Source organism: Paramisgurnus dabryanus, chromosome 9 (assembly GCF_030506205.2).
Source record: "Paramisgurnus dabryanus chromosome 9, PD_genome_1.1, whole genome shotgun sequence".
NCBI lineage: Eukaryota > Metazoa > Chordata > Actinopteri > Cypriniformes > Cobitidae > Paramisgurnus > Paramisgurnus dabryanus.
The window spans coordinates 23,907,773-23,933,002 of NC_133345.1; the positions used below are offsets into that span (position 1 = coordinate 23,907,773).

General features: G+C 35.6%; 1 protein-coding gene across 2 annotated transcripts; it reads right to left on the reverse strand.

The window, feature by feature from the left end:
• Positions 1-4,303: 4,303 nt before the first annotated feature.
• Positions 4,304-23,417, reverse strand: chka (choline kinase alpha). Of its 2 annotated transcripts, XM_065283208.2 has the most exons (13): positions 22,989-23,128; positions 22,605-22,713; positions 19,093-19,156; positions 17,881-17,934; positions 14,018-14,131; positions 12,511-12,644; positions 11,327-11,431; positions 10,745-10,803; positions 10,570-10,657; positions 7,679-7,787; positions 7,485-7,591; positions 6,631-6,712; positions 4,304-6,251 (listed from the first exon to the last, which is right to left on the reverse strand). In XM_065283208.2, exons 2-13 carry the CDS (start codon positions 22,649-22,651, stop codon positions 6,192-6,194), a joined length of 1,023 nt encoding a protein of 340 aa, XP_065139280.1. In that variant the 5' UTR covers positions 22,652-22,713; positions 22,989-23,128; the 3' UTR covers positions 4,304-6,191. The 2 variants fall into 2 exon arrangements, with proteins under 2 accessions (XP_065139280.1, XP_065139279.1); XM_065283207.2 differs by lacking the exon at positions 19,093-19,156 and having other exon boundaries at positions 22,989-23,417.
• Between the last annotated feature and the right edge of the window lie 1,813 nt (positions 23,418-25,230).

Genomic DNA, 25,230 nt, shown 5'->3' on the forward strand with positions numbered 1-25,230 from the left:
TTGTTGAACAATGTTTTTCAATTTTTTATTATGTGTTGTGTTGAGGCAAAATGGTAAATGCTTCCTCATTTGTAAGTGGCATTGGGTAAAAGTTTCTAAATGTAAATACACTGAATGGAGGGAAATGAAAATACAAGGCATTTCCTTTGTTTTTCATTGGGTTACCAGTTATTAAAAATTATGTTCCGTTTGGAATTTAAAAAACTTTTTGATATCTTTGGGTGACCAGTCAAATTAAAATCAGAGTTTTTAAACTTTCAGAAATGCATTTTTACGCTTAATGATTTATCAAAACTGAACCAAAGAGTGCATTCTGTGTTTTTCTACAATAGGATGAGCGTATATCTTTGCAAGAAATGCTCCAAAATCTATTTTTCGCTTTAGCAAATTCACCTTTGGACATGATTCAGGATGTCATGACCTAAATAATGGGTGAAAGTGCCATTTAGCTAGAAAAAATGAATTGAAGTCCAAAAATGTTGAAAAACTGGGACATGAAATAATTTTCCATGGGGACCATAAATTGTACTGCACACGCCTGACTTTTGATAGCTCATTAGAGAATTAGCAGTCATTTTATCTGTGTCTTCAGTTTAGTTATTTAAAGTAAAGGTATTGTTATTTTTGTATCATGCTTTAAAGGTGGGGTGCATGATCTCTGAAAGCCAATGTTGATATTTGAAATCACCTAAACAAACATGCCCCTACCCCAATAGAATCTGGACCTTCTTTTGATAGACCCGCCCCACACGTACGCAACCCAGGCAACAATGTTGGTTAGTAGACATGCACCTTATGGCTACAAGTGTGTTATGGTACTCGGCCCGACTCCCTTTTCTAAAGTGTTTTTCAAAAATCATGCACCCCGCCTTTAAGTCCTTGTTGTACAATGTTTGTTTCAAAAATACTTTTATTCTGTATGGTGCTCTTTATATTTGGATTAAAAGGTTGGCTATACCAAACTATGTGCCATTAAAACATCTGTGGTTAAACCATGCCTTTGTTCCATGTTTTTTTATCTGTGCATAATAAAACCCTTTTTAGCAACACATACTCCACCTTATAGTCTTTATGTGCATTATACTGCTGTGGTGTTTTGATGCCAGGGTAACTGATGACTCAACTCAAAAAAATCTGTTATTAGTAAGTTTATTAACCTTTTTAATATGCTATATTCATTCTATTAATTGGAGGATATTTTGTAGAATTTGAATAGCCTATATGATGGTCTTATGGCATTAACTATGGTGCCATATCTGTTCCATGCATAGCAAAATGTGATATGTAGCACTGTCTCTCATACCGATTGTATAACACCAAAGGCTTGGACTATACTGCAAAGCAAAACAATGTCTACTGTACTGACTGGAAGATTTGTTGTTAAGATTTGTACAGACAAAACATATCTTACATATTACACATAATATATACCTTCTACACTACAAATATACGCTGTCCTGTTCTATACATACATGAAAATATTTATCATGTTCGTTGACATGGTTCTTGAGGCAAATGAATAAATGCTTCCTCATTTGTAAGTTGCTTTGGATAATAGTTTCTGCTGAATGTAACTACACTGAAAGTAGGGAAATAAAAATGTGAGTCACTTCCTCTGGCAAAGTTAAACGCTTTTCATTAAATTTGGGTTGCCACTTATTAAAATATTAAACATGTCTAAATGTTTCGTCTGAAATTGAAAAACCTTTTGATGTCCATGTGTGACAATTTAAATTGAAATGAGGGCTTTTAAAATTTCAGAAATTCATCTTTTTATATTTAATGATTTATTGGAGCTGAACCAAAGAGTGCCTTCTGCAAGAAATGCTCCAATATCTCTTTTTGACTTATCCTAAATCCAGTCCAAAGGTGTATTTGTAAGTCACGACCTAAAACTGCAATCATGGGTTAAAATGTAATATGCCATTTTCTAAAAAAATAAACAGAAGACAAAAAAGACATAAAATATTTTTCCATGGGGACCATAAAATGTACTGGGTATATAAACATTGCTATCAGCCACCAAGACACATTCTTTAAAAACCAACAAGGAAATAAAGCTTGAAAAGGAATTGTGCTTTTCATATTCTGCATTCCAATAATCTTCCCATAACCTTCGGCATAAACATCACCATATCAGAAGAAGAGGTGTGATTCAATGATCCACACCTAAAAACAAATTGTTGGCTGAACATTATGTAGTTTGTGACACTAGTTTCACACATTGCAAACTGTTTTTATAACATGAAACTAAAGGCAAATAGGCTACCTTGTGTGGGGGGCCCATAATGAAATCCAGATTAAACATGTGGTAAAAATCTAGTAAGCAACAGGACACATTGCCATAGAAGTCTACAAAATGCTTGTTTTACGGGAAAAATTAGGAAATTGTGCCTAAACTGAAATAGAGTTCATTTACATTTGCTTTACAGTCTTTAGGCTCTTTGTCAGGCTTTATGGTTCCACAAAGAACCTTTAACATCCACAGAACCTTTCTGTAACACAAATAAAAAAAATTTGGAAAAAGTTTGGACTCTAAAAAGGTAAAAAAAACTTACCAGCATCGCTGCTTATTAAGACATTTTATCGCACCTTTCTTTTTAGAATATACATTTACACTTAAATTTACTTACTGGATCATTAATCTTAGCTGAATTACAAGTCAACTATTAAAGTTGTAGTAAAAGCAAACAAAAAAAAGTTATTTGATAAAATATAAATGAAGCAAACAGTTAAAACCTTTTCTCTCTCTGTATGTGTGTGTGTGTTTGCCTGTCTATCCTCTCTTTATCCTTACTGTGCTGAATGGCTGCCAGATGTCTCACTTTGGCATTTGTTAAAAGACACAGAGAAGAGCCAAAAAACTCCCTTCCCACAGATACAATTAGAAAAAAAAATTCAAGGACACATGACTGGCTTCATTCTGTGTAATCTACTCACACACAGATTACTTAATGCAATTATGACAGCTACAGTACATAATATATACAGTACATAGAATTATAATTGTGTCATTTGGGAGTAACACCATGGTAAGCACATATTGCTTTCATTTTTCTCATGCTAATAACTGTGGGTTATTTTGAAAACAAAACATTTCCACCCCTATTATACATGCCCCATGTTCTCTTTGTACTGTTTTGTATTGTTCTTTGGCGTGGTATGACTGTCCTATTTGGGAGGGGTTTAAATTCCTCATGCAGCGTTCCTTTGGTTCATTCAAAACTTTGGTATGTGAAACATGTTTTAGCAGTAACAACAAAAACAAACGGATTTCGTGGTGGAACACATGCAACGTAACCGGTATACTTCCACGAAGAATTAATAGGGTCCTTTAAGAGTTTATTTCTGATAACAAGCAAACTAAATAACAAGATTACATTAGTTTTTAATCAAGGCTAAAGCGTATCAAAAACTACATTAAGCTAATGTTACTGTGTAAAATGTGTACTATATAATGTATATAATGCGTGCATCTGATGAAGGCGTCTAATTTTATTAATAATCATTATTATATAGAGCTCTGCCAAATGATTAAGGAATCCATGAAGATTCCAAGAATTTGTTTAAAGGGGACAGAGAATGAAAATCCATTTTTACCTTGTCTTTGTTGAATAGTGGTAGTCTACCCAGATTCACGAACATACAAAAAGTGCTAGACATGCTAAACATCTCAGTCTCATAGAAATTCCTCTTTTAGAAATGTCAGCCAGAAAACGGCCCAATCAGAAAAACTGATGCTTATGATATCACAGGCATCTAACTGCCCCTCCACTTTAAAATAATTGGCTACATTTTTTGTGTGGCAGCAAAGTCAGCCAATCAGTAATGAGATTGCAAGTTAAGCCAGTAGGGGGAGCCAAATAGGTGCAAAACCACTTGTTTAAAATCCCCCACCCTAATAGAGCTATCTGAGAGAGGTCTTTAGGAAGCTTCTAAGGCATTACAGACCCAAACAAAACATTTTTTGTCTACATGTCACATCACAGAACAAGGATAAATACCCCGTTCAATCATTCTATGTCACCTTTAAAGGGGTCATAGGGTGAAAATCTGACTTTTTCCATGTTTAAGTGCTATAATTGTGTCCCCAGTGCTTCTATCAACCTAGAAAAAGAACAACCCAGGAACTTTGTTTTAGTGTATAATTGAGAGAACATTCAGTGGAAATATTACATGGATATCTTGTCAAAGCAAAATCCAACTTTGATGCTCCTGATCTAGATTATGAGACTTTAACCTGGATTTCACAGACAAGGTCACATATTTGGATCTTGAAAAATGACAGTGGAATTTCAGAAAATAATGTTTCAGATTTTTATTCACAGTTAATATGCAAAGCATGAATTAGTACATTAGTAAACTTTCCATGCTGCAAAGTGAAATCATTTTTTTTTTTTTTTTTTTGCAGAAGTGTATAGTGTTGCTTCTATTCTTTTATTGTTAACAAATGAACGGTTTAGCATGTTCATGGCCTTGATAAACTGAACCTGATTTTAAAATGCAAAGACATTAATTCTTTTTACATACATCCCTTCCACTCTGACCTTTTGTCCATTTATTAAAATGAATTGAATAGGTAAATAAATATTTTCAGATTTTACATCAGATCTGTGTGCAATATGAAAATGATTCAATCATCAGTCTAGTACAGAAAAAAATAGCTTGAAAGATCCACCAGTTAATATTACAGTATAGACAGAGAACACCAAATACTTCTTCCATTGCTGAAAAATAAAATATAAGATACATTTGCAAATACTAAAACTTATTCACAGAACCGCTCCAGAAAGTGCCTTTGACATTACTGTTAGCAAAAAGGCCAGCCTGCTACAATAATATTGTAATACTACAAATACATTTCAAATACACAAAGAAGAGTTTAAGAAAAAAAATAAAAGAAACAGTATGAATATAATTACCGCAAAATAGTTTACAATAAAAACTACATTCAAAGAAACAAGAGTAAATATTATAAAACAATTCTATAGTACTTTACAAAACAAGAATAAACATTTATCAACATTCCCTTCTGTGTTCAAAGTGAATCTGTAAGATTTATATCTAACTTACAAGTACATAATGTACTTGTATATTATATTTAAAAGTGTATGTATTCAATGGAGACAACTGACTAAGTCAGATACAACTGGGGAAAATCTCTTATTATCAGAATAAATTAAATTTGTCTTATCAAATTCTTATATAAAAATACACAAGCACCTGTATTAGGTGAATGAGACCACTAGGATCAAAAACAAAGTTTTCCAATTTTTAAAGTTTGGATATTTCACACCATCTCTCTATTAAGGGTACGCAAACAGTGGCTACTGTAGTTCACATCACATGGATTTACTAAACTTCTACAAATAAAAATAAAATACAGAACCTACTAGACCAGTGGTTGCCATCCCCGTTCCTGGAAATCTACCCTCGTGCCTACTTTAGAAACCAACTATACTTTAGCACACATGCCTCTAATGTTTTTGGAAAACATAAAAAGCTTGATTAGCAGGTTCAGGTGTGTTTGATTAGGGTTGGAGGCGAACTCTTCAGGAAAGTAGATTTCCAGGAACAGGGTTGGTCTGTTTTAGTAGAGAATGACATAGAGGTAAGGTGATGGAAAAAAAAGAAAAATTGTGCAATAACAGAAATGATCAAAACCACAATGTCAACACAGTTTGGTCTGTTGTACCATTGTCTGGTAACAGGTCCACGTTTTTGAACCTTAATCTTTCACAGCATGTCTCCTATTATCAGTTATATAGATAACACCACAGCAGATGAATAGGTGATAAACACCACGAGGTTAGCTTGAAAAAGTAATGACCACACCCTTTTTCATTTTGTTATAATTGTGAATACAGCTGCACAAGGATATTTTCGAAATGCTTCAAATAACCTTTGACCCACCACCATTTATCCACACAGAAGTTTTTCTTCAATTAACTGAGGCGGGTTTGTTAATTGTATTAAACTTGTAAACACTGAAAAGCAGCATGTGTGACATTCAATGAGCCTTTTGAAATAGGAATGTCGCATTCATTTGGGCCCACGTGGGATAGTATAATAATAAGTTGGAGAGCATCCTCTTTTAAGCGCATTTAATAACTGCCCAGTACTCTTCCTGTCAACACACGAGCGGTTGTTGCCCCTCCTCTTCTGCCATTGGGAACTCATGCACATTTCCTTTAAACCTTCAGCTTCCTCTTTAACTCAAAGTATGCATTAAACCTGGCCATGGCATATTCCTGTGTGAAAGAAGAAATCTAGATCAACAAAGGTTTAGCCTAGACTTGATCCCAGTCTGGTGAAATGGGTAAGGCTGAGAGACCAGCTAAACCAGATAAGACAATCAAACGTCCAGTAAACGTGGATTGATAATGTTTTATTAAGTGCAATGTGTTACATCAAAACCATTACTTCATGTTTATAGTCGTGTTACCCTGACCTTACAATTTATTTGTGTACAGGTCAAAGGCTTGCCAAAGGGAGCGCAAATATTGCAAAGCTCAAATCTGATAACAATTGTGATAAAATTCTTGCAGTAGTCTCCTAGTAAAGTATACAATTATGTTTATCAAAAGCACATTCATATTTAGGCACAAAAGCTTTTCAGCGATTACTTACCATGTACCCAAACTCAATAGTTGATATTTTGGCCTGGATGATGGACCACAATCCCCAGAAGAAGTGGGAGGCCAGTGCGAATCTAAATGGGAGAGCATTGGGTTCACAGAGTAAGTCTGGCGAACTTAAACAATATCTGCCTGCTCCTGGGAAATATGAATCACTTTGTGGAAATGGTCCAGAACTATATGTTACAGTGGCCATAATAGTACAGCAGGACCTCAGAGGAATATCCTCATATTTTTCCGATTCTTTTGTGCCATATTTCAAAATCAACATGCTTAAGAATACACATTTAAAATGGATGTTGTGTCATAGTCAAACAAAAGTAAAAAAAAACATCTGTCAGGCTGAGGAAAGAAGACTGCTTAACTCTTTCCCCGCCATTGACAAGATATCTCGTCAATTAAGAGAAAACGCTTCCCCGCCAATGACGAGATTTTCCGTCTTTCCGCAATACCGCTATTATCCACCAGGTAGTTGCCCTTCCGCAACTTTTTAAAACCGGAAGTATTGCCCTATGGCAAGCTGCTGCATGTCCGTGTCTCTTTTAAAGATCGCTCTGAATGGGATCTCTATGAAAAGTCCGTCACAAAAATGGAATTATTTTTGCTTTTTGCTCAAAATATGGTGTTTTGGCAAAAACCTACCCATATTCAAAAGCTGATTGCAAAAGAACCACTAAAGGTAGGATGAAACGTTTTTTTTTTGTTTGAAAGCAGAGGGTCTGTTCTTTCATTTGGTATATTGTATGTTTATATATTTAAAGAAGAACATTTTCTGGAAGGCATTAAACTTTGGTGAAAATCATGAAAAACGCTGGCGGTGAAAGAGTTAATTTTAAGTATCATCACCTGTTAACTTCAACAAGCATCTCCTCTTTGATTTTCATTTGGTCCTGCTCACTCAGGTTTGCAAATTCGGAGTCAAATTCTAACAGATAACTCTGAAAGAAATGCATCTGAAGAAATACAAAATGAAAGAGAAAGTTATTGCCATTGCACATTTAAAAGAAAAGAAAGCAGTTTAAAGTATCAGATCTACAAACCTGCTGCTCTTTGGTAGGGTAATTTTTGGCGCTTGTCTTAAAAAATGGAAACTTGTCATAGGTGTAGTCGTACATCCATTCACAGAAAAAATTTCCAATGTCAAACCCTCTGCGGAAAAGAAAATTAAATTTGCACATTAACAACAATTCGTCATTTGGATTTTCTTTAAGGAGTTTTGGTTGTTCACCACCCACATTAATGTTGTGTTTTGGTAGGGACCAATGAGTGCATGCAATAAATCAGTTCAGATTAAAGGGGCCATGGCATGAAAATCTGACTTTTTCCATGTTTAAGTGCTATAATTGGGTTGCCAGTGTTCTATCAATGTAGAAAATGATCCACCCAGTAACTTAGTTTTGGTAAACCATTCTCTGCAAGCACACAAAAAATTAGGTCATTGAAATGTGGCTCTGCTTATGATGTCATAAGGAGATCTTATTATTATAATACCGCCCCTTAATCTGCACTATCCAACCACTTCACAGCCATTTAGTGCAGAGAGAAAGAGAGAGAGAAAATAATTCACAGCACAATTGAGTTTCAATTGCAACAAACCACCATCATTGCGATCAGTGTTTGAATTTCAATGCCACATTTTTGCTCACACCTACAAAGTGTCAATTTTAACATGTTATAATGAATTATCTATATGGTATTTTTAGCTAAAACTACACGTGTACTCTGGGGACACCAAATATTTATTTGACATCTTAAAGTCTTGTGATGTGGCCCCTTTAACATTAGATGATCTCTGAAAGCCAATGTTGAGATTTGAAATCACCTAAACAAACACACCCCTACCCTAATAGAATCTGGACCTTCTTTTGAACTGCTGATTGGCTACAAGGATGTTTTGGTACTCAGCCTGACTCCATTTTCCAAAGTGTTTTTAAAAAATCATGCACCCCGCCATTAAATGAAATGCAGAGCTACCCAGCACTAGCATACTGAAGAAAATCATCAATCGAAATTTCAGTCTGAAGTTTTTTAGTCCGATTGAGTCATCAAACTAATTACAAACGCGTTAATTGGTTGCACATAAAGTAGTACCAAAGAGTATAGAAGCACAAGAGGGGAAACTCTCATTCGTTTTTGGCAACAGTCACTAGGTGGCGCTTCAGTAGCGCGGCCGCCATTTTGGAATGAAAATTCTCACAGCCAATTCATTCTCAATTCATTCTCAGCGAATCTCACAGCCAAATCAGAAGCGCAATAGTAAGTTTCTTAAATTAAAATTTTGTTCACTTGCTACACCTACACGAAATGCTGTATTGTATTGTATGTATGTGTTGATTTGTTGTTGTTAGGAGTTGTGGAATCCAATCATTAAATAGATACACATTTGAGGTAGTTTTTTTCTTGCTTTATTATGAAAATTCTATTTTATGCTACTTTACACATTTACTATTATTAGTTACCAACTCCACTTGATATGAAATATATTTTGTACATATTAATCCCCTGGATCCCGCTACAAACATTATAATCTTATAGAACATGATGCATTGTTCTGTCTGTTAACTATAATTGCCACTTTTGGACAGTGGCTGTTTTTTTTTTTACTTAATCCACTTCGAGCAATTCAGATGTGTATGTGTGTATGTATATGTATATGGAGCCAAACTATTATGTGTGGATGAGTTTATGTAGGTATGTTTGTATGTCAAATTAGCCTATATAAAAGTGGAAGACTTACCTAAATATCTGAAAATAAGCTGTAAAAAGGGATTAATGATCACTGGTCTGAGTCTGTTATTCTGTGTTATCATCATTCAGTTTGAATTTGTTTTTTAAAGTACAAAGTAGCTGATATTGCCATAACTTAGTTGACTCCCGAGTCGCTTTCGTTCCAAAATGGCGGATTTGTAGGGCTGCTGCTGGGCGCTGGTGTTGCAATGGAACGTTCTATTGACTTTCACTTCTTGTCAATATAAGTTCTTTGGTAGTACTGACTAGAAATGCAAAAACATTGACATGCTGATTGACAGCTTATTTATTTTTAGCCACAGGTACTGTATTACTGGTGTAATGTGTCATGATATATCTTTAAAAGGTACCTGAAACATTTGAGTGCCTTGCGGTTTTGGCAAGGTGCTTAACATTTTAATGACAGGTTAAAGTATGACTAAGGGCATAAAACTTGACTTTAAGATATGCAAATTGAATGAGATTCATTCACAAGTAGCCAGAATAGATCTGTGTAGTTCTTTGTAAGCAGTCTCACAGCTGCAGCTGAAACCGAACAAAGAAAGCGCACATCTTTGTGCTAGTGAAACCCAGGCTTCATTTCCTACAACTCACTATTGGCTTTGCTGGTGTACCGACAAGCGCTGTCAAAAGATGAGTCGCTTAATGCCCAGGGCAAAACAATGGATGGCAGAATGGGAATCATGCTTGACTCATGTCAAACACTATTGGGACATTGATCTTGTCCTCTTTGGTTGGAGTCTTTTATTACAAAATTATTTCTTTATATAACACCATTGGGTTAAAGTTTAGCGCTTGGCTGTTTGTGGCCCGTGTTTGAGCATGTGCAAGAATGCAAGAACCCTGACTGCAGTGCTTTGACTGCCTAGTGTGGGCTGGTTGCCAGAGCTTTCAAAGACTGGAGGTGCTTTCTGAGAATTGGGGCACCCTAAGCATTCCAAACCTATCAAAAAACTGCAGTGTTCTAGAATAACAGATCCCTGTAATTGGGCGGGCGATGATGAAATAACTGTAAAAAAGGACATAAGTGATTTTTCCTGAAATGTATGCGCTGCTGTTGCGTAAGACTGTGCAAATATACAGTATGTTCACTGAAATGTGGCTGCAATATATTTTCTGACTGTAATTTGCTATGGACTATCAGATTACAAGTGCATTTTATTTGAGTATGAACATTACAGACCTGTAGTTGTAGCTGCTGTACTCAAAGTCGATCAACATGAGCCTTTGTTGATCCATGTTCTCGCCATCATTTAGGAGCAAGATGTTTCCTGTAACAAGCAGATTGTTAAAATCATGAAAAATGGAACATTAAAGAATAAAGCCAAAGTACAAAATCTTATCTACAGACTTCTAACCTTCTTGCAGGTCATTGTGGCAGAAAACAACAGGTGATTGAGTAGATTCAAGTAGACACCTGCGTGCACAAACAGACATTAAAGTCACTATAATGAGACGATGGCCAAAAAAAAAAACAGCAGCCACCAAACCCACTTTATTTTTTGTCGATACACAGATATCTTCATATCTGTCACTCAAAAATTTATTCTTTACAACATTCCAGCATCTATGGCTATATTCATGGCGAGAACCGTTAAAACCATACACATATTGATCCACACAAGTTATCCATGCACAGGTTAGGTGAGTAGCAATTTGGTATCTCCAATACACCTAACTTGCATGTTTTTGGCCTTTGTTGAGGAAACCGGAGTATACGGATTAAACCCACGCTGACACAGGGAAAACATGCAAACTCCACACAGAAAGGCCACCTGACCTAGCCGGGGTTCGAACCGGGTACCTTCTTGCTGTGAGGCAACAGTGCTACCCACTGAGCCACTGTGTTGTCTGCAAACATGTAAGGTTTAAAGATATTTGCTACATTTCTCTGATATAAATTACAGCTGTGCTGAAATTGAATACAGATAAGATCTTACTTGAGGTTGTCCATCTCTTGAGGTAAGTTATGGCTCAAAAGGCGAGAATAATTCAGCAGATGTGACTCCCTGGTAAAGTTAAGGCGAAGTACTTGGTCCATGTACCTGTGAAGTGGACGATAGCACCATTAGCACTGAACATCAGAGACAAAAGTAAAGTAAACAAAAATATCCTACTCTTCAGTTACTGGCAAATACAGACGGTGATAAATAAAAGAAGATATTTTGATAAATATGGTACCTGCACAGTTGATGGTATAGTAGGGAAAACAAATACTATGGAAGTCAATGGGTACCATCAACTGTGTGCTTACAATCATTTATTAAAATATCTTCTTTTGTATTCAACACAATAATGAAACTCAAACAGGTTTAAAACAACATGAGGGTGAGTAAATGATGACCGAATTTTCATTTTGGGGTGAACTGTCCCTTTAAGATGCCTTGTTTGGAGTTTTCATGCATTACATTATTAAAGGGGGCATACCATGAAAATCTGACTTTTTTTGCTATAATTGGGTCCCCAGTGCTTTTATCAACCTAGAAAATGTGAATAAGATCAACCCAGTAACTTAGTTACTGAAAAAAAGTGAAAAAAAAAATAGGTAATTGAAATTTGGCTCCCCTGGTGATGTCAGAAGGGGTTAATACCACCCCTTAATCTGCACTATCCAAACACACCACTGCAATCTAGTACAGAAATTAGTTCATATGCATGTTAAATGACATCCAAAATGGCACATTTTTGCTCACACCTACAAAGTGGAAGTTTTAACATGCTATAATAAATTACCTATATGATATTTTGAGCAAAAACTTCACATATGTACTCTGTGGACACCAAAGATATATTTGACATCTAAAAAAGTATTGTGAAATGTCCCCTTTAAGTAACATGAGATAATAAATGCATTTAATCTATAATAATGTCCAAGTAAATATACTAATGACAACGCTTTTGAAAAATTCACCTTTTTCTAGAATGTTATAAGCATAAACCATATTCTTATTCTTGTGAGTTTTATCATGCAGTATAGTAATTTGCTATTGAGATGTATAATCAATTTAAGCAGAATTAAGCTCAATAATGCAAACATTTCACCCCCCACTAGGCATTTGAATATTCGTAGGAACTTAGCAGGCATAAATTAGATTAACTGAACTGATTTTTTATAGTTACGCACTTTTCCATAGTGCCAAACAGCCACTTTGGCTCCTTGTTGAAAGGCATTCTCATTCCATGAAATTTGGCAGTCTTCTCTGCAATCTCAGCACATATGGCAGGAACGCTCAGCTCATCTGTGGAGAGTTTTCGGCTCTGCAGAAAAACATACTGCTTTATCAAAAACATGATGAACAGGTAAAACACAGTACATTGTGATCAAGGGTGTATTTAAAACAGCGGGTGATGCTTTGCTGCAAGATTTATTACATTAGTCAATAGGGCTGTAACGATTAATCGTGCAAATGTGCGTTTTCTCCATGAATGAATTTGAATGAATTACGGTGAAATCCCGGCACATCCCAAAGCCAGAGGGCGTTCTCCTGCAGAAACTCCCTTTGTGCCATAGAAGAAGTATCATTACAAACGCTATTCCAGAAAATGTCTACAGGAATATTTATATCACCGTTCTTCAGATTGTTTCAGGTATTTTCATGATAATAAAGAATATTTTGAATGATTTTGTTTAACGAGTGTTGCTTTTTTAAATGCACGTTATAAACGACTCCGACTTATAATGATAATGACTTCCTACTGACCAAATGCCTTAATACACGCATAAGCTGTGCATGAAACACAGCCTTGCGATTCAGAATCGATTTCATACCGGCATTTTTAATGGTTAGTCAACATAAATGATCAAACAACAACTTCTACAGCATTTATTAACCTTAGTAGTTAATGTTCATTTTAATGCGTATTAATATATTTTCAAAATCAAACGTTTATCTGATAACTATTAAAGGTGCCAAAGAATGTATTGAAATAATATGTTAAACTGTTCTTTGATATTTATATAGAAGGTATGTAACTTTATTAAGTGCAAAAATTATCCAGAAATGTTTTACATATCCATTTACAACCATAAGATTTGTCCTTTGAATTAAATTGTCTATTTTTGTCCTATTTGGAAGGGTCATGAATAATAATGTTGAACTCTGCTCTGAGGCTCATGTCAGTAGCCCACATAAGTAAACATTTTGCCAACTTTCTAATTAATTTAATGTTGAGGCGTACATCTCGACTGTGACACAGTTGATGTTATGTTAAGATTGGCCTGTTTTCCAGCAGTCTTTTTAAAAAATGAGTAATCAGTAATACAGAGCTATTATTATTCATCTATGCCTAGGTAAATACATTCTATGGCACCTTTAATGCACAGTGAAATGCATTTGTTTAACATTAACAAAGATTAATAAATGTTGTTAGCTAATGCATTATTTAATATTAACAAATAGTAGCTTATTGTCAAGTGTTAAGTCTTAGTGTTACAGAGATAAAGGAACTAAGGGATATACGCCTTTAGCGCTTTTGTCTGTCACGAGGCTGCACTCTCGCATGTGACTTTGCTTGCAATAACACTTGTATACATGATCAAATAGTCAAAACAAATAGGTACGTCACACTGTCCACAGATCCAGGAATTCTGCTCAATTATTATTATACCAGCACATATGAAGAAGACGTACTGGGACAAACTGTTCCAACCGCCCCAGCGGGAAGATGCCGTACAGCTTAGGACCCAGCTCACGCTCGGCCAGTATAGCAAACATAACACTCTCCAACACCATAGCTTCAGCCCCCTGCAATTACAAATAACAAAACACACTTTAAACAGTCAACTAAATTAATCAACTTCCATGACCTACGACTTACTATGTACTGTCATAAGTTAAAAGAGGCAGCCAAAAAAAAAAAAAAAAAAATGCTAAAAAAACTAGTAAGCCAATACGTCACCCTCCTCAAATTAGTTTGCTATAGGCGTTTCAGACTGCTATAGGTGCTATAAGTGTTTGAGAATGCATGAACACATTCCTTCAGTGACTTGAAGTAATTAACGTTTTTACTGGCTTTAACAAGCTCTAACTTGATCTTTAATGGCCATTCTCCGTAAACATGTTTTCATTTACATATAAGATCAAATGTACATGTTATATTACATATAAAAGATGTTGTCTAACAATGAAGTCTGAACTTAATTCAGTCATATAAGCAAATTGAAAATGGCGTACTTTGAGCAAAACTTCTGTAATGGGAAAAAACAAGAGGGGTATTTGTGGTGAGCATGACAGGACTTGCCAAACATCCCAGTCATTAATTATGGTTGCTTAACTAGGAATGACATTAAGCTTGGTTTTGGATGAGGCTGTGCCAAATGTGAATACGCAGAACCCAAAACGGTCCCCATCCCGGTAAGTATTTAATTAAGGGATCTCTTTTGACATACTTTTCAAAAGTTCAATAGTTTAGTTTACATTCCTTAGTTTTTCTTAGAGCTCAAACAGAAATGGACTATGAAGAAATTACTTATTTACCAGTAGCCTGTCAGTTGTACTTTGAACTAATGCCTAAGGGTTTTATTTAAAACATCTGGTAAGCATGATTGAATTCACATTGGCTGCAATTCTATATTCACTTTGAAACACAGGTGCTCCTGCAATACTGTCAATCACTAGATGAATAAATAAGCAAAACAAGCAAATATTTACGTGAAAAATGTCAATATCCCTTTTGTAGGCACAGCATAAATAAATACCATAAAACTTCAGTTTGACCAGCTATGTAAACATACTGTAATATTAAATAAACATCATAAATGCATCTATATGCATAAAGTAGTATTTTCAGCAATCACAAATATGATGAACATTTAAGAAATCAGATAAAGAAAACACAACGATATTGTTATTTTTTTTCTCAATGGCCTTTAAGTCATTTAAACTTTGACTACACTTATGAAGTTAGGTTAAGTCAACTAAAGCTTAGCAGCAACTTTTAAAATTTTATTTTACAGTGTAGAAATTTAAAAATGTATTTTAAAAAGTCATTTCAACTTACTATTATTTATCTTGACAAGAGATGAGTTGTAATAACTACAGGTGAGTTGTTATAACTTATACATTTAAGTTGACTTTTCTCAACTATACTTTATAAGTTGTGACAACTAATTTCTGTTTACATGACTTGTAAATCTGAGTTGATTTAACAAAAAAATTTAAGGCAGCAAAGTTTTTTTTACAGTGTATATATTATGTATAAATGTTATATTATTCATTTTTTCTCTATTATCTTATTACACTGTGCTTCCTTTATCCCTATGTTTGATATTACAAGAATGAACAATATTTGTGCGACAAACCTCCGGGCAAAAAGGCAACAGATCTGATCATTAAAAAAACATCCTGTCCTCTCAGAAATAAAAAACAGGACACTATGACTTTTCTACTGAAAAACAGTTATGGTGGAAGGAGCCGAAAGGAAATTACACTTCCTAAAAACATACTTAGGAAATTGGCAAAACTCAACACATAATTCACCATTCCACTTTATTCTGTCCCTACACAAAACCCTAAAAATATTACATTTTATAATTTTATTTTTCATACTTTTTTCTCAGTAACCAGTTAGAGTATACCTAAGATATCTAAACAATTTTGAAACAATATAAATACATTACAATTTATTTATAAATGTAAAAAAAAGTCACTGAAATTTGTTTTCAGGCAATTAACTTATTTTTCTTACCCCACTGGCAAATCTGAAAAAATTCTCTTTCTAAATAAAAAGTTTTTTGGTTATAACAATATAACCAAAGGTTTTTGATTAACACCTGCTCCATTCTCTCCCTCCCCATTTCAAGCTCCTCCCCGTTTTGCTGACTCACCATGTGACCGCAGAGCAACAGCTGCTGGGTTTTTCCAGTGCTTCATGCCTCTTAATACACAAGCCATTATCACTGGATTACTGAAACAGATTGGTTCACAAACACAGCAGTACAAGGACAGCATCTACATGCAGGTGTCATGAATGTCCATCTCAGCAAAAAAAATATAGGTACTCCATAAAGCCTTTCTGTCTTTTTTGTACAGCTCTGGATGGAGCCACAAAAAAAATGACACGTGCAAAACAGAATGAAGCAAAGGACGCAGACGCCACAGATAAATCATGATAGGATCCACTACTGTAGGATTCGTAGGCACAAAATAAAAATGTATTATTTACACTATGTCTGCCCCTTGATCATTACTGTAGTAGGTTATTAGTTTCTTAATTTTTTTCTTGTCTTGCTTTCTAGCAAAATATCCCTAATATCAGATTTTTCACAGGCAAAATTTTAGTCCTGTGTTAATGTATTCTTAAAAAGCCCAGTAGGGTAATAAAAGTCAACATAACTATGAAACCAAGTCTTAAAGGGGTGGTTCAATGGTATTTCATGCATTTTTACTTATTAACACAGTTATAGAGTTGTTTCCTCGTGCTAAACGTAGGCAAAGTGTCAAAAAAGCAGTTGGACGTGTTACAGAGTATTTCTGGGCCAAATGCACTTCGCCAGGGTTTGTACAAGTTTCGGAAACAGGTCCAGCTGACGTTTCAGGGGTTTCTATACGTATCACTTCTTTTTAGAAGAGACGCAAACATCACATCATGTGACACAGCATTGTTTAATTTCAAAACTCAACAATGGCACGAAAGAAGAAGTGTGTTTTTGGATGTAAGGAGAAGAAAGTCAGCCTTATGGAAACAATGGACATAGTTTATTATTCGGGGTAGCAGCGGAGTTTTGCATGTGTGCTTGATGTGCTGGATTTCATTGAAAAGTCCCAACCGGGTCATGAGTTGCATGCGGTAAGTAACACTTCTCTGTAATGTTGGAAATAGGTGCGTGCATATACTATAAATGACACGAACATGTAGTGAATCATAAGTTAAACGGTGTTGTATAGTGTTGCATGACTCGTACTCGCTCCTCCCGCAGTAGTAACTCCTCCTTCTTCATTTTTTCGTACGTTATCAGAAAGATTCGGTAAAGCTAATCTTTCTTTTATAAATCTGATTAAACTAAAGACTCTTCAGAGATATAAAGGATGTAATACTACTTTATAGGTACTCCAGATTAACATCAGAAATGCAGAAACAATGTGTGTTATGTGAGCTATGTGATTTTATGTGTTTTTTTGCATTTCATTATTTAAAGAGGTCCCTATTGATGTTTTTAGTGTAGAGAATCACTTAAAAACAAGAATGTAACTATAACGAAAAAGTGCTCATGGAAACATTTGACCTAAAAGTTTCAAATCAAAACCAGTAAAGATCCTAACAAAACATATCTTATGACCCAAATAGCTTGTCGCTCAGCCTTTGAGGATGAGTTTTCTCAAAACGGGAGGTAAACATAACAGTTTCACTAAGAATTCTGGCTCTTGGCCGATGAGATAGGACAAAGTGAGTGTTTACAAGAAGCGTAGCGCGTTAGTATCATATTTCTATATTCAGCTCAAATACAACACAAACCCATGCAGTCAAAAATGACCTGTACCAATATGTTACTTACTTGAAAGTGATTTTCAGCATTTGATTCTCTGGATCCTCCTTTATTACAGGACATCTGACAATAAGAGAGAGAGCAAAATACTAACCATGAGTACAAACGGTTATTTTGTGACAGATCACTTTATTCATCTTCATATTTTAATAAACAACATCTCTTTTTGCGTTTCTCATAACCTCATCTTTATGTCTTTGGCAGCACAGTAGGATTACTAATACATTAACATGAAGAAGAATTTACAAGCATTAATACGGGCTGCTAGCCATTTATGCTTTGATAAACATAATGTAAAAATCTAATACATCCGAACCAAAAAATTTGGTTTTCATGCCCACAGATAATCAATTATATCAAAACCATCTTTCACTGAGACCAAGCACAAAAATGTATCAAACAACACTATTCTCCATTACACTGACATGATCTCAATCTGGACAGATGGGTGTCCATGGTAGCTAATGAACATTATGTCAATCTCACAGAAGCAACTTGAATGGTAGTGACACCAATAAAAAGTGTCTAAATATATAAAGGTGAACCCAGGTTACTGTTAGTCCCCTATTTGAAAATAAACCTTAATCAGAAATTTATACATGAATCACCATGTACCAAAGTCCACATGCCCCGTAATTTGTAATATGGCTAGTGCTTTGTCTGAGGTTTCCATTTATGTACACCTGACTTGAGAGTCTGAACTGTGGACCAACTGACACCTCATCAGGTATGACATCATAGGTTTGTCAGCCATTCTCAAAAAGCATTCAGTGAATGAAAACAACTCTTCACTAACTACAAAAAAGCAACCTCTAAATAGAACATACCTTTATTTCTATATATTGTTCACATTTACGTACAATTACTTGCAATTCATAAAAGCATACTAAAAAAATATTATGCAAAGATGTTGAAAATATATAATGCTACAAATATATCACAATCATAAATTTACATGTAATGCTGCTTTTATAATGCTACTTTGACAAATTTTAAAGGATCTCTTGGAGAACATACTGTAAGGCCATCATATGACTCATAAATAATTTACTCATTTCCTACACGTGTATTAAAGCATTGAAAAACAGAAAGACAAAGGAAAAGAATACTTTAGACAAAGCAGCGTATGCCATGAGCGCAATTTTTTAAGAATTGTAAAAATGCGCATTTACTTTGTTTGCGCATAAATAATGCTGTGACTTCAGGGATCACATACTGTACCGTGAGTGGTATTGCTGGGATCACCTGGAAACAAGAGTGCTCAAGGCACGCTCCTTTGGCAAGCCTACGGCAAAGAAGACACGCATGTACAGCCATGGAGGTACATCACCCAAACAAAACTACCTCTTTAAATTTAGAGGGTAAACACGCTTGTGCACTTTTATTCACACACATACAAATACACAGTTAATGTCTGAGGAGTGATCTTTTTAATTATCCATTCTTAATTGCCCATTTAATACCCATTCTAGTGGCTTATGAGAGACTGTCACATGAAGTACAGTTTGCCACTTGAAACACATGAAATTCAGTCGATGAAATACATCTATTAAACAAAGCCTGAAAAAAATTATTTTTGGTGCAATTCCAACACAGAAAATAATAAACTGCCTAACTATATTTCAAAAAATATGCAAAAATAACAAATCTGCCATCATTTGCTCACCCCAAGTCATTTCCAATCATATGACCTGTGTTGTATTTCCACAGAACACAAGTGACTTTTTAATTAAAGTGAATGAGAACTGACTAAAACAAATAGCTAACAAATAGCTAACAAATAGCTAATAGCTAATTCCAAATAGCTACAGGACCAGTCCAAGTGAATAACATCTTAATTAATTATATTAATTGCAAAGCTTCAGAAAACTGCCTAGTTGTCTACGAAATGTAACCTTTTGTGTGAATTTGGACTGAGTAAATAATGACAGAATTATATTTTTTGCTTAGACCTTTATTTAACTGTCTACGTTGATTGTCTGTTACCAAAATATTGTTATCCAACTATCAGCCAGATAAACAAAAAGATCATAAGAGATGACTAAAGCCCAATTGATACTTCTACGTCAATTGTGAACGCTACGCCGTAGGCTGACGTGCGCCTCTCCTTAAATCTAACAACGCATCAGTTCTATGTGGATCTTCTAGAACCCCTCCCATCAGGCCAAAAAATGTGTCGCTTTCCACTGCTGCTTCTCCAACAACGTACACAACAAGCTACTGCTTCTTAGGTTTTTGCCTTGATGCCTGTGGACACTGCCTATTAGCGATGTGCATGTTTAATTCCATGTCGACGCAAACAGTGATGCAGAAGTATAAATGAAAACTGACGCATAGCCTATGGCGTAGGTCCTACGCAGAAGTAGTAATCACGCTTAAAGTGTGATTTAGCCTCTACGCCATAGGCAACTAACCACTTTTTGTTTATACTTCAGCATTTTTGTTTGTGTTCACTAGTAGGCACTAGTAGTCCACAGTCATGTCTTGTTGTGTACAGCTGCGGCCAAAAGTTTTGAGATAAAAAAAATATAAATTTCATAAAGTCTGTAGCTTTACTGTTTTTAGATCGCATAGAATTGACACGTTGTTATATTTTTGTTTATATGCGTACGGGGCGTTTATACTCGAGGTGCTTATTGATGCACTAGTCACTATTCTCTAACGACAGCGGGTGACTCGATTAATCGAGTATAAAACTAACACAAAGTGAAGGATAGAAGTCGTCGTTCACTGGAACAACCCTTACATTGAAACATTACAGCAAAATATATAAATATAAGAACATGAATAAAACTACAATCTCTTAAATATGTCTCTATAAAATATTTTCATTAACATTTTTATAAAACAAACAATACAGAAATCTTTTATATTGTATTCCTCATCCAGCGGTACATTAATACCAATATAAGCCAATTATTCTGAATCTTATGTGAAAGAATTCTTGTTTTAACTAGTAAACTTCCCATACTTTACTTTAAAAGTGTGAGATTATGTGTATATGCATTGTTTTGCATGGATTGATTTAAGAGATAAGGCACTGACAAGGCCTGCTCATCTAGAATTGCCTCGAGGTCGGTCATTTTTGCATGCGGGGCGACGCGTAGGCAGTTACAAAAATACTGTTTATACTGTCACGCGAAATGGGGACTTGTGTATTCAACGTGCATGCCAGCCTTCTTTGCAATGATGTAATTTTCGCCGCACACACTAACACGCTCAAGTATAAACAAGGCTTTAGGTTACGCACAGCCTACAGCGTAGATGCTAGGCATAATTCACGCTTAAGTGTCAAACAGGAAATATGTAACATTCTTACCTCAGTTCTGATGATATCACACAAATACAAAACTATACATTACTACACAGTTCATCATTAAGCTTAAAAAAGTTAAGATTTGACATGGATGAAGGACATGAGTGTCGATTAACTAACTACCGGTATTGATAGTTTTCAGTCACGTGACCCACCAGGGGGGTTGGAGGGCAAGAAGGCTGCAGTTTACATTTAAATGCGTTTACATTTTCCACCTGTTTCAAGTCACAAATATTCAACTGTTTTGGCCAATTGCAATATATACATAACACCTGAGTCCTTAATTCCGGAAGATTCCTGCTAGACCTCCACTTTGGCGGTGTTTGCATCTATTTCGTGGAAAATTCCTCATCTTTTACTGCTGCCAGGATTATAGGGATAGTTCAGCCAAAAATGAAAAGTACCCTATGATATATTCACCCTCAGGCCATCCTGGATGTATATAATTATCTTTTTAAAGACAAACACAATCCGAGATATATTAGAAAATGTCCTGGCTGTTCAAAGCTTTATAATGGAAGTAAATAGTGCTTCCGATGTGAATTCACAGAAGTTATCAGAATAAGCCATACGCTGTACTCCTGTGAACGTGCGTCAGTAGTTACTGGTAGCTAGTTATTCTAGTTTGTTATAAAGTTTTAAATATTAATATTTTTTCTTAAGAAATTGCATCGATTGCTCTCAGAAGGCCTTTATTAACCCAGTGGTGCCGTATGGATTAACGGATTAATTTTTGGGGGCTTTAAATCAGAAGCACCATTTACTGCCATTATAAAGCTTGGAACAGCCAGGACATTTTTTATTATAACTCTGATTTTGATGTCCGAAAAAAAAAATGGCTATTTGGGTACATTTTGGCTGAACTATCATTTTCATATTATTAGCATTAAATCATATTAATGAAAAACAATAAAGATCAGTCAACAAATGATCTAATAAAGGTGTAAAAGGATTTGCAAACATTGCATTTTGACTCTTTTTACATCACTTTTGCATTTTCACATGACACTAGCTATCTTTTTTTTTTTTAAATAATTAATTAATTTTCACATGACACTAGCTATCTTCAGCAGTTAGTGTAACTAATCACTTTAGTTGATTGCCGAACAATATCCCAGGCTTGTCTTCTTGTCGGTTTGTGCATTTTCTTGCACAACCATTCAGTATTTATGCTAAACAAGAGAGATTACTCGCTTCTTCGGAAAACGGCAAATTGCGCTCTCTTGCCCTCCAGTGAGGCGACCCCTAATTATGTGACGTCACATGAAAACTATCAATAAATGCAGCTTGCCAGATTCCAAGCACGCAAGTACCCTTTCAAACTTCTAAGAATTAATTATATTTCGTGTAACCTGACTGTGCAAAATTAAACAAAACATTCATCAAGATTTCCCCAATTAAATAACTAACAAAACACCTGCAGTATTTGTCCATAAAGACGAAGAAGAATGTTTCGTGGTTCATCTCCAAGACTCGGTTGGTTCTCTGGCAAAGAACAGAGGAACAGTTTGTTGCTGAGACCTCCCCTAAAAGCAAAACATAGAGGTTTAGAATGAAAAACCGACCACTCCCCTCTCACAATCACATGAATCCTTTTCATGTGACTACTCCGAAATGATTTTTTAAAACTGGTTCTTATCTATGAATCATAAACGAAAGTATGTAACGTTAAAACACAAATCGTCATCTAAAGAATTTCCTGTGAGCATGTTGCTTCCTAGCGCTTTTAATAATGTGGTGCGACTCAAGTAACACCATTTTGGGCTCAGTTCCACTGTCGTCAAATAGCAAATCATAATACCTGATTATAGTGATTTGGAAATCATCTTCATCTATTGATTTCCAGGCTCCGTGAAGAAACTCTTTACACCACAGATACGCCTTATGCTTCGTCTGATGGTCTGGCTCATCCGCTCGAATAGTGTCTTTGCAGTCGTTCCCACTATCTGGCTGGACTTCCAGTGCACTCACATTTACCAGTAAGCCCAGAGACATTGAAGGCGACGAAGACACGCCGTTAACAAATTTAGTCTTCATGTTTGCTGTTACTGTTATGAATTTAAGATAGGATGTTAAGAGATGCGATCGCAGACTGGCGCAATTGAATAACAGTCAGTTTGAGGCAAATATATATGAATAAATTTAGTGTGGTCCGAGCAAAACCGTTGTGTCAGTACAAGACAAGAGCACAATGTATCTGATGCGTGAATTCGTGCGCACTTAAAATTGAAGTCGAAGAGGTTTAACCGACGTCAACTGACCACACCCATTCCACTATCCGATTGGACGACAGAGTAACGTCCCCTTCCAAACCTGTTTTAGGACAACAACGCTAAATCAAGAGTAAGAAATGCTGCTCACTATCAAAACATCCTTTTTATGCATCATATTTAAAATTTATCTACGTAAAAATACTAAAGAATCCGTACGTTTGTATTCCTTTTTTTTTTTCGTTTCAAAAATGGCTTCTGTTTAGGACACTGTGCATTCAATCAGCCATTTTTCATCAGTAAACCTACGGGTTATCGAAATATTGTAGCATTTGAGATACATTAACACTATACTAATATCATGAAATTAAAAACTGGAATTCCTTTCTAATTTCGAGCGTCTTGGACGTGTCGTGCAACACGTTGTAGTTTGGTACGCTACTGGGTGGGTGTGAGCCCCTCGTCAAGGTTCTGACTAGAGAGGCTACGTCTGCGACAAAATCTCGCGAGATGTTGGGTTTAGGATTAGGATGAAAAATAGCGATTCTTGTTAGATATGATATAACTACGGCCTAAATCCCGTAAAATGCTGGGTTTAGGATTAGACTTGGGGATATGATTAGGATGAAAATTTCGCTCATCCGGCGAGATTTCACGAGATTTTGGTCGCAGCTGTATCCCTTCTAGACACAGCCATTGGTCAAAGGTCCTCTGCAGTCACGTGACCTGGAGAGAAACGATTCATCCAGCGTGTTCAACTTCTTTCAGCGCTGCGCAGACAGATTTACATAAAAGCACCGCGAGGGCGACTCAAAATGTGCGTTTTTTTATTTGCTCTCGCAGAACTTTGATGCAACACTTCAATCGGTCTGAAGCGCCGCCGAAGGCGAACACGCCTATCAACAGAACAAGATGTAAAAGCGTAGATTGCGCAATAAATGACTGTACCTATGAAGTGTTTATGCCTGTGCCAATACATATTTTAAAGACACGTGATAAAGAAATAACTATGACATCAGACAAAATATCTTGAAAATGAGTTTTATAGTTTTCAAGTACTTAAAACAGTTAAATAAAAACAAGTCCCAGAATATACAGAGTGAACAGTATGCCCCCAGATTATGTATACATCCTACATTGTTACTGTCATGATGCTCTTAAGAGTCCATTTGTTAGCTTGAGACCAAAGGAGTTTGTGATCATTAGAATAATAAGCTGATAACTTCTTCAAGCCTGTCAGGCAGACCTTTGCAACTACAGAATGTAAAGTGTATAATGAAAGAAAAGACAAAAAAAAGGTAAAAAAAATTAAAAACGATTAAAAGCCTAATATGGCAGCTGCCTACGTATAGGGTGAACAATGGAAACACAACTGCTTTAAATACCTTTTCCCCATATTTTTTTATATAATTTTTAGGCAGAGCACAAACTGCACACAAAGCCACAAAGTCAATTAGATGTACTGAATACCACAATGATTAAAGATTTAGGAAAACAGATCATTGATAGGTGACATTTCATCACAACTCATTTCTTGAGGATTTTATCTTTAGGCACACGTATCTATGGACTTCCATGGTCACACAAAAAGGTCTGACGTTCACAGAATAAGAATTCAATATCGTCCAATATCTTAATGGACCAGCACCAGGCCACCACAATGAGCACCATGGCCAAAACATCTGACACAAGATTAAAAAGGATTTTGATACAAAAAAAAGATTCAAGTGAAGAGATTTTTTTTTTAGAAATTTGTTTAGTATTTCTTCAACAATCTTCTGTACACTGCCTGCTTAACTATTCCCTTTAGCCAGATCGAACTGATAGGAGAGT

Coding starts and splice junctions, on each gene's coding strand:
- chka (XM_065283207.2), bottom strand. CDS start 23,224: ATGAAGACTAAATTTGTTAACGGCGTGTCTTCGTCGCCTTCAATGTCT. Junction 22,714..22,988: donor TTCCAAATCACTATAATCAG/GTATTATGATTT, acceptor TTTTGCTTTTAG/GGGAGGTCTCAGCAACAAAC. Junction 6,713..7,484: donor ATGCTTGTTGAAGTTAACAG/GTGATGATACTT, acceptor TCTCCCATTTAG/ATTCGCACTGGCCTCCCACT.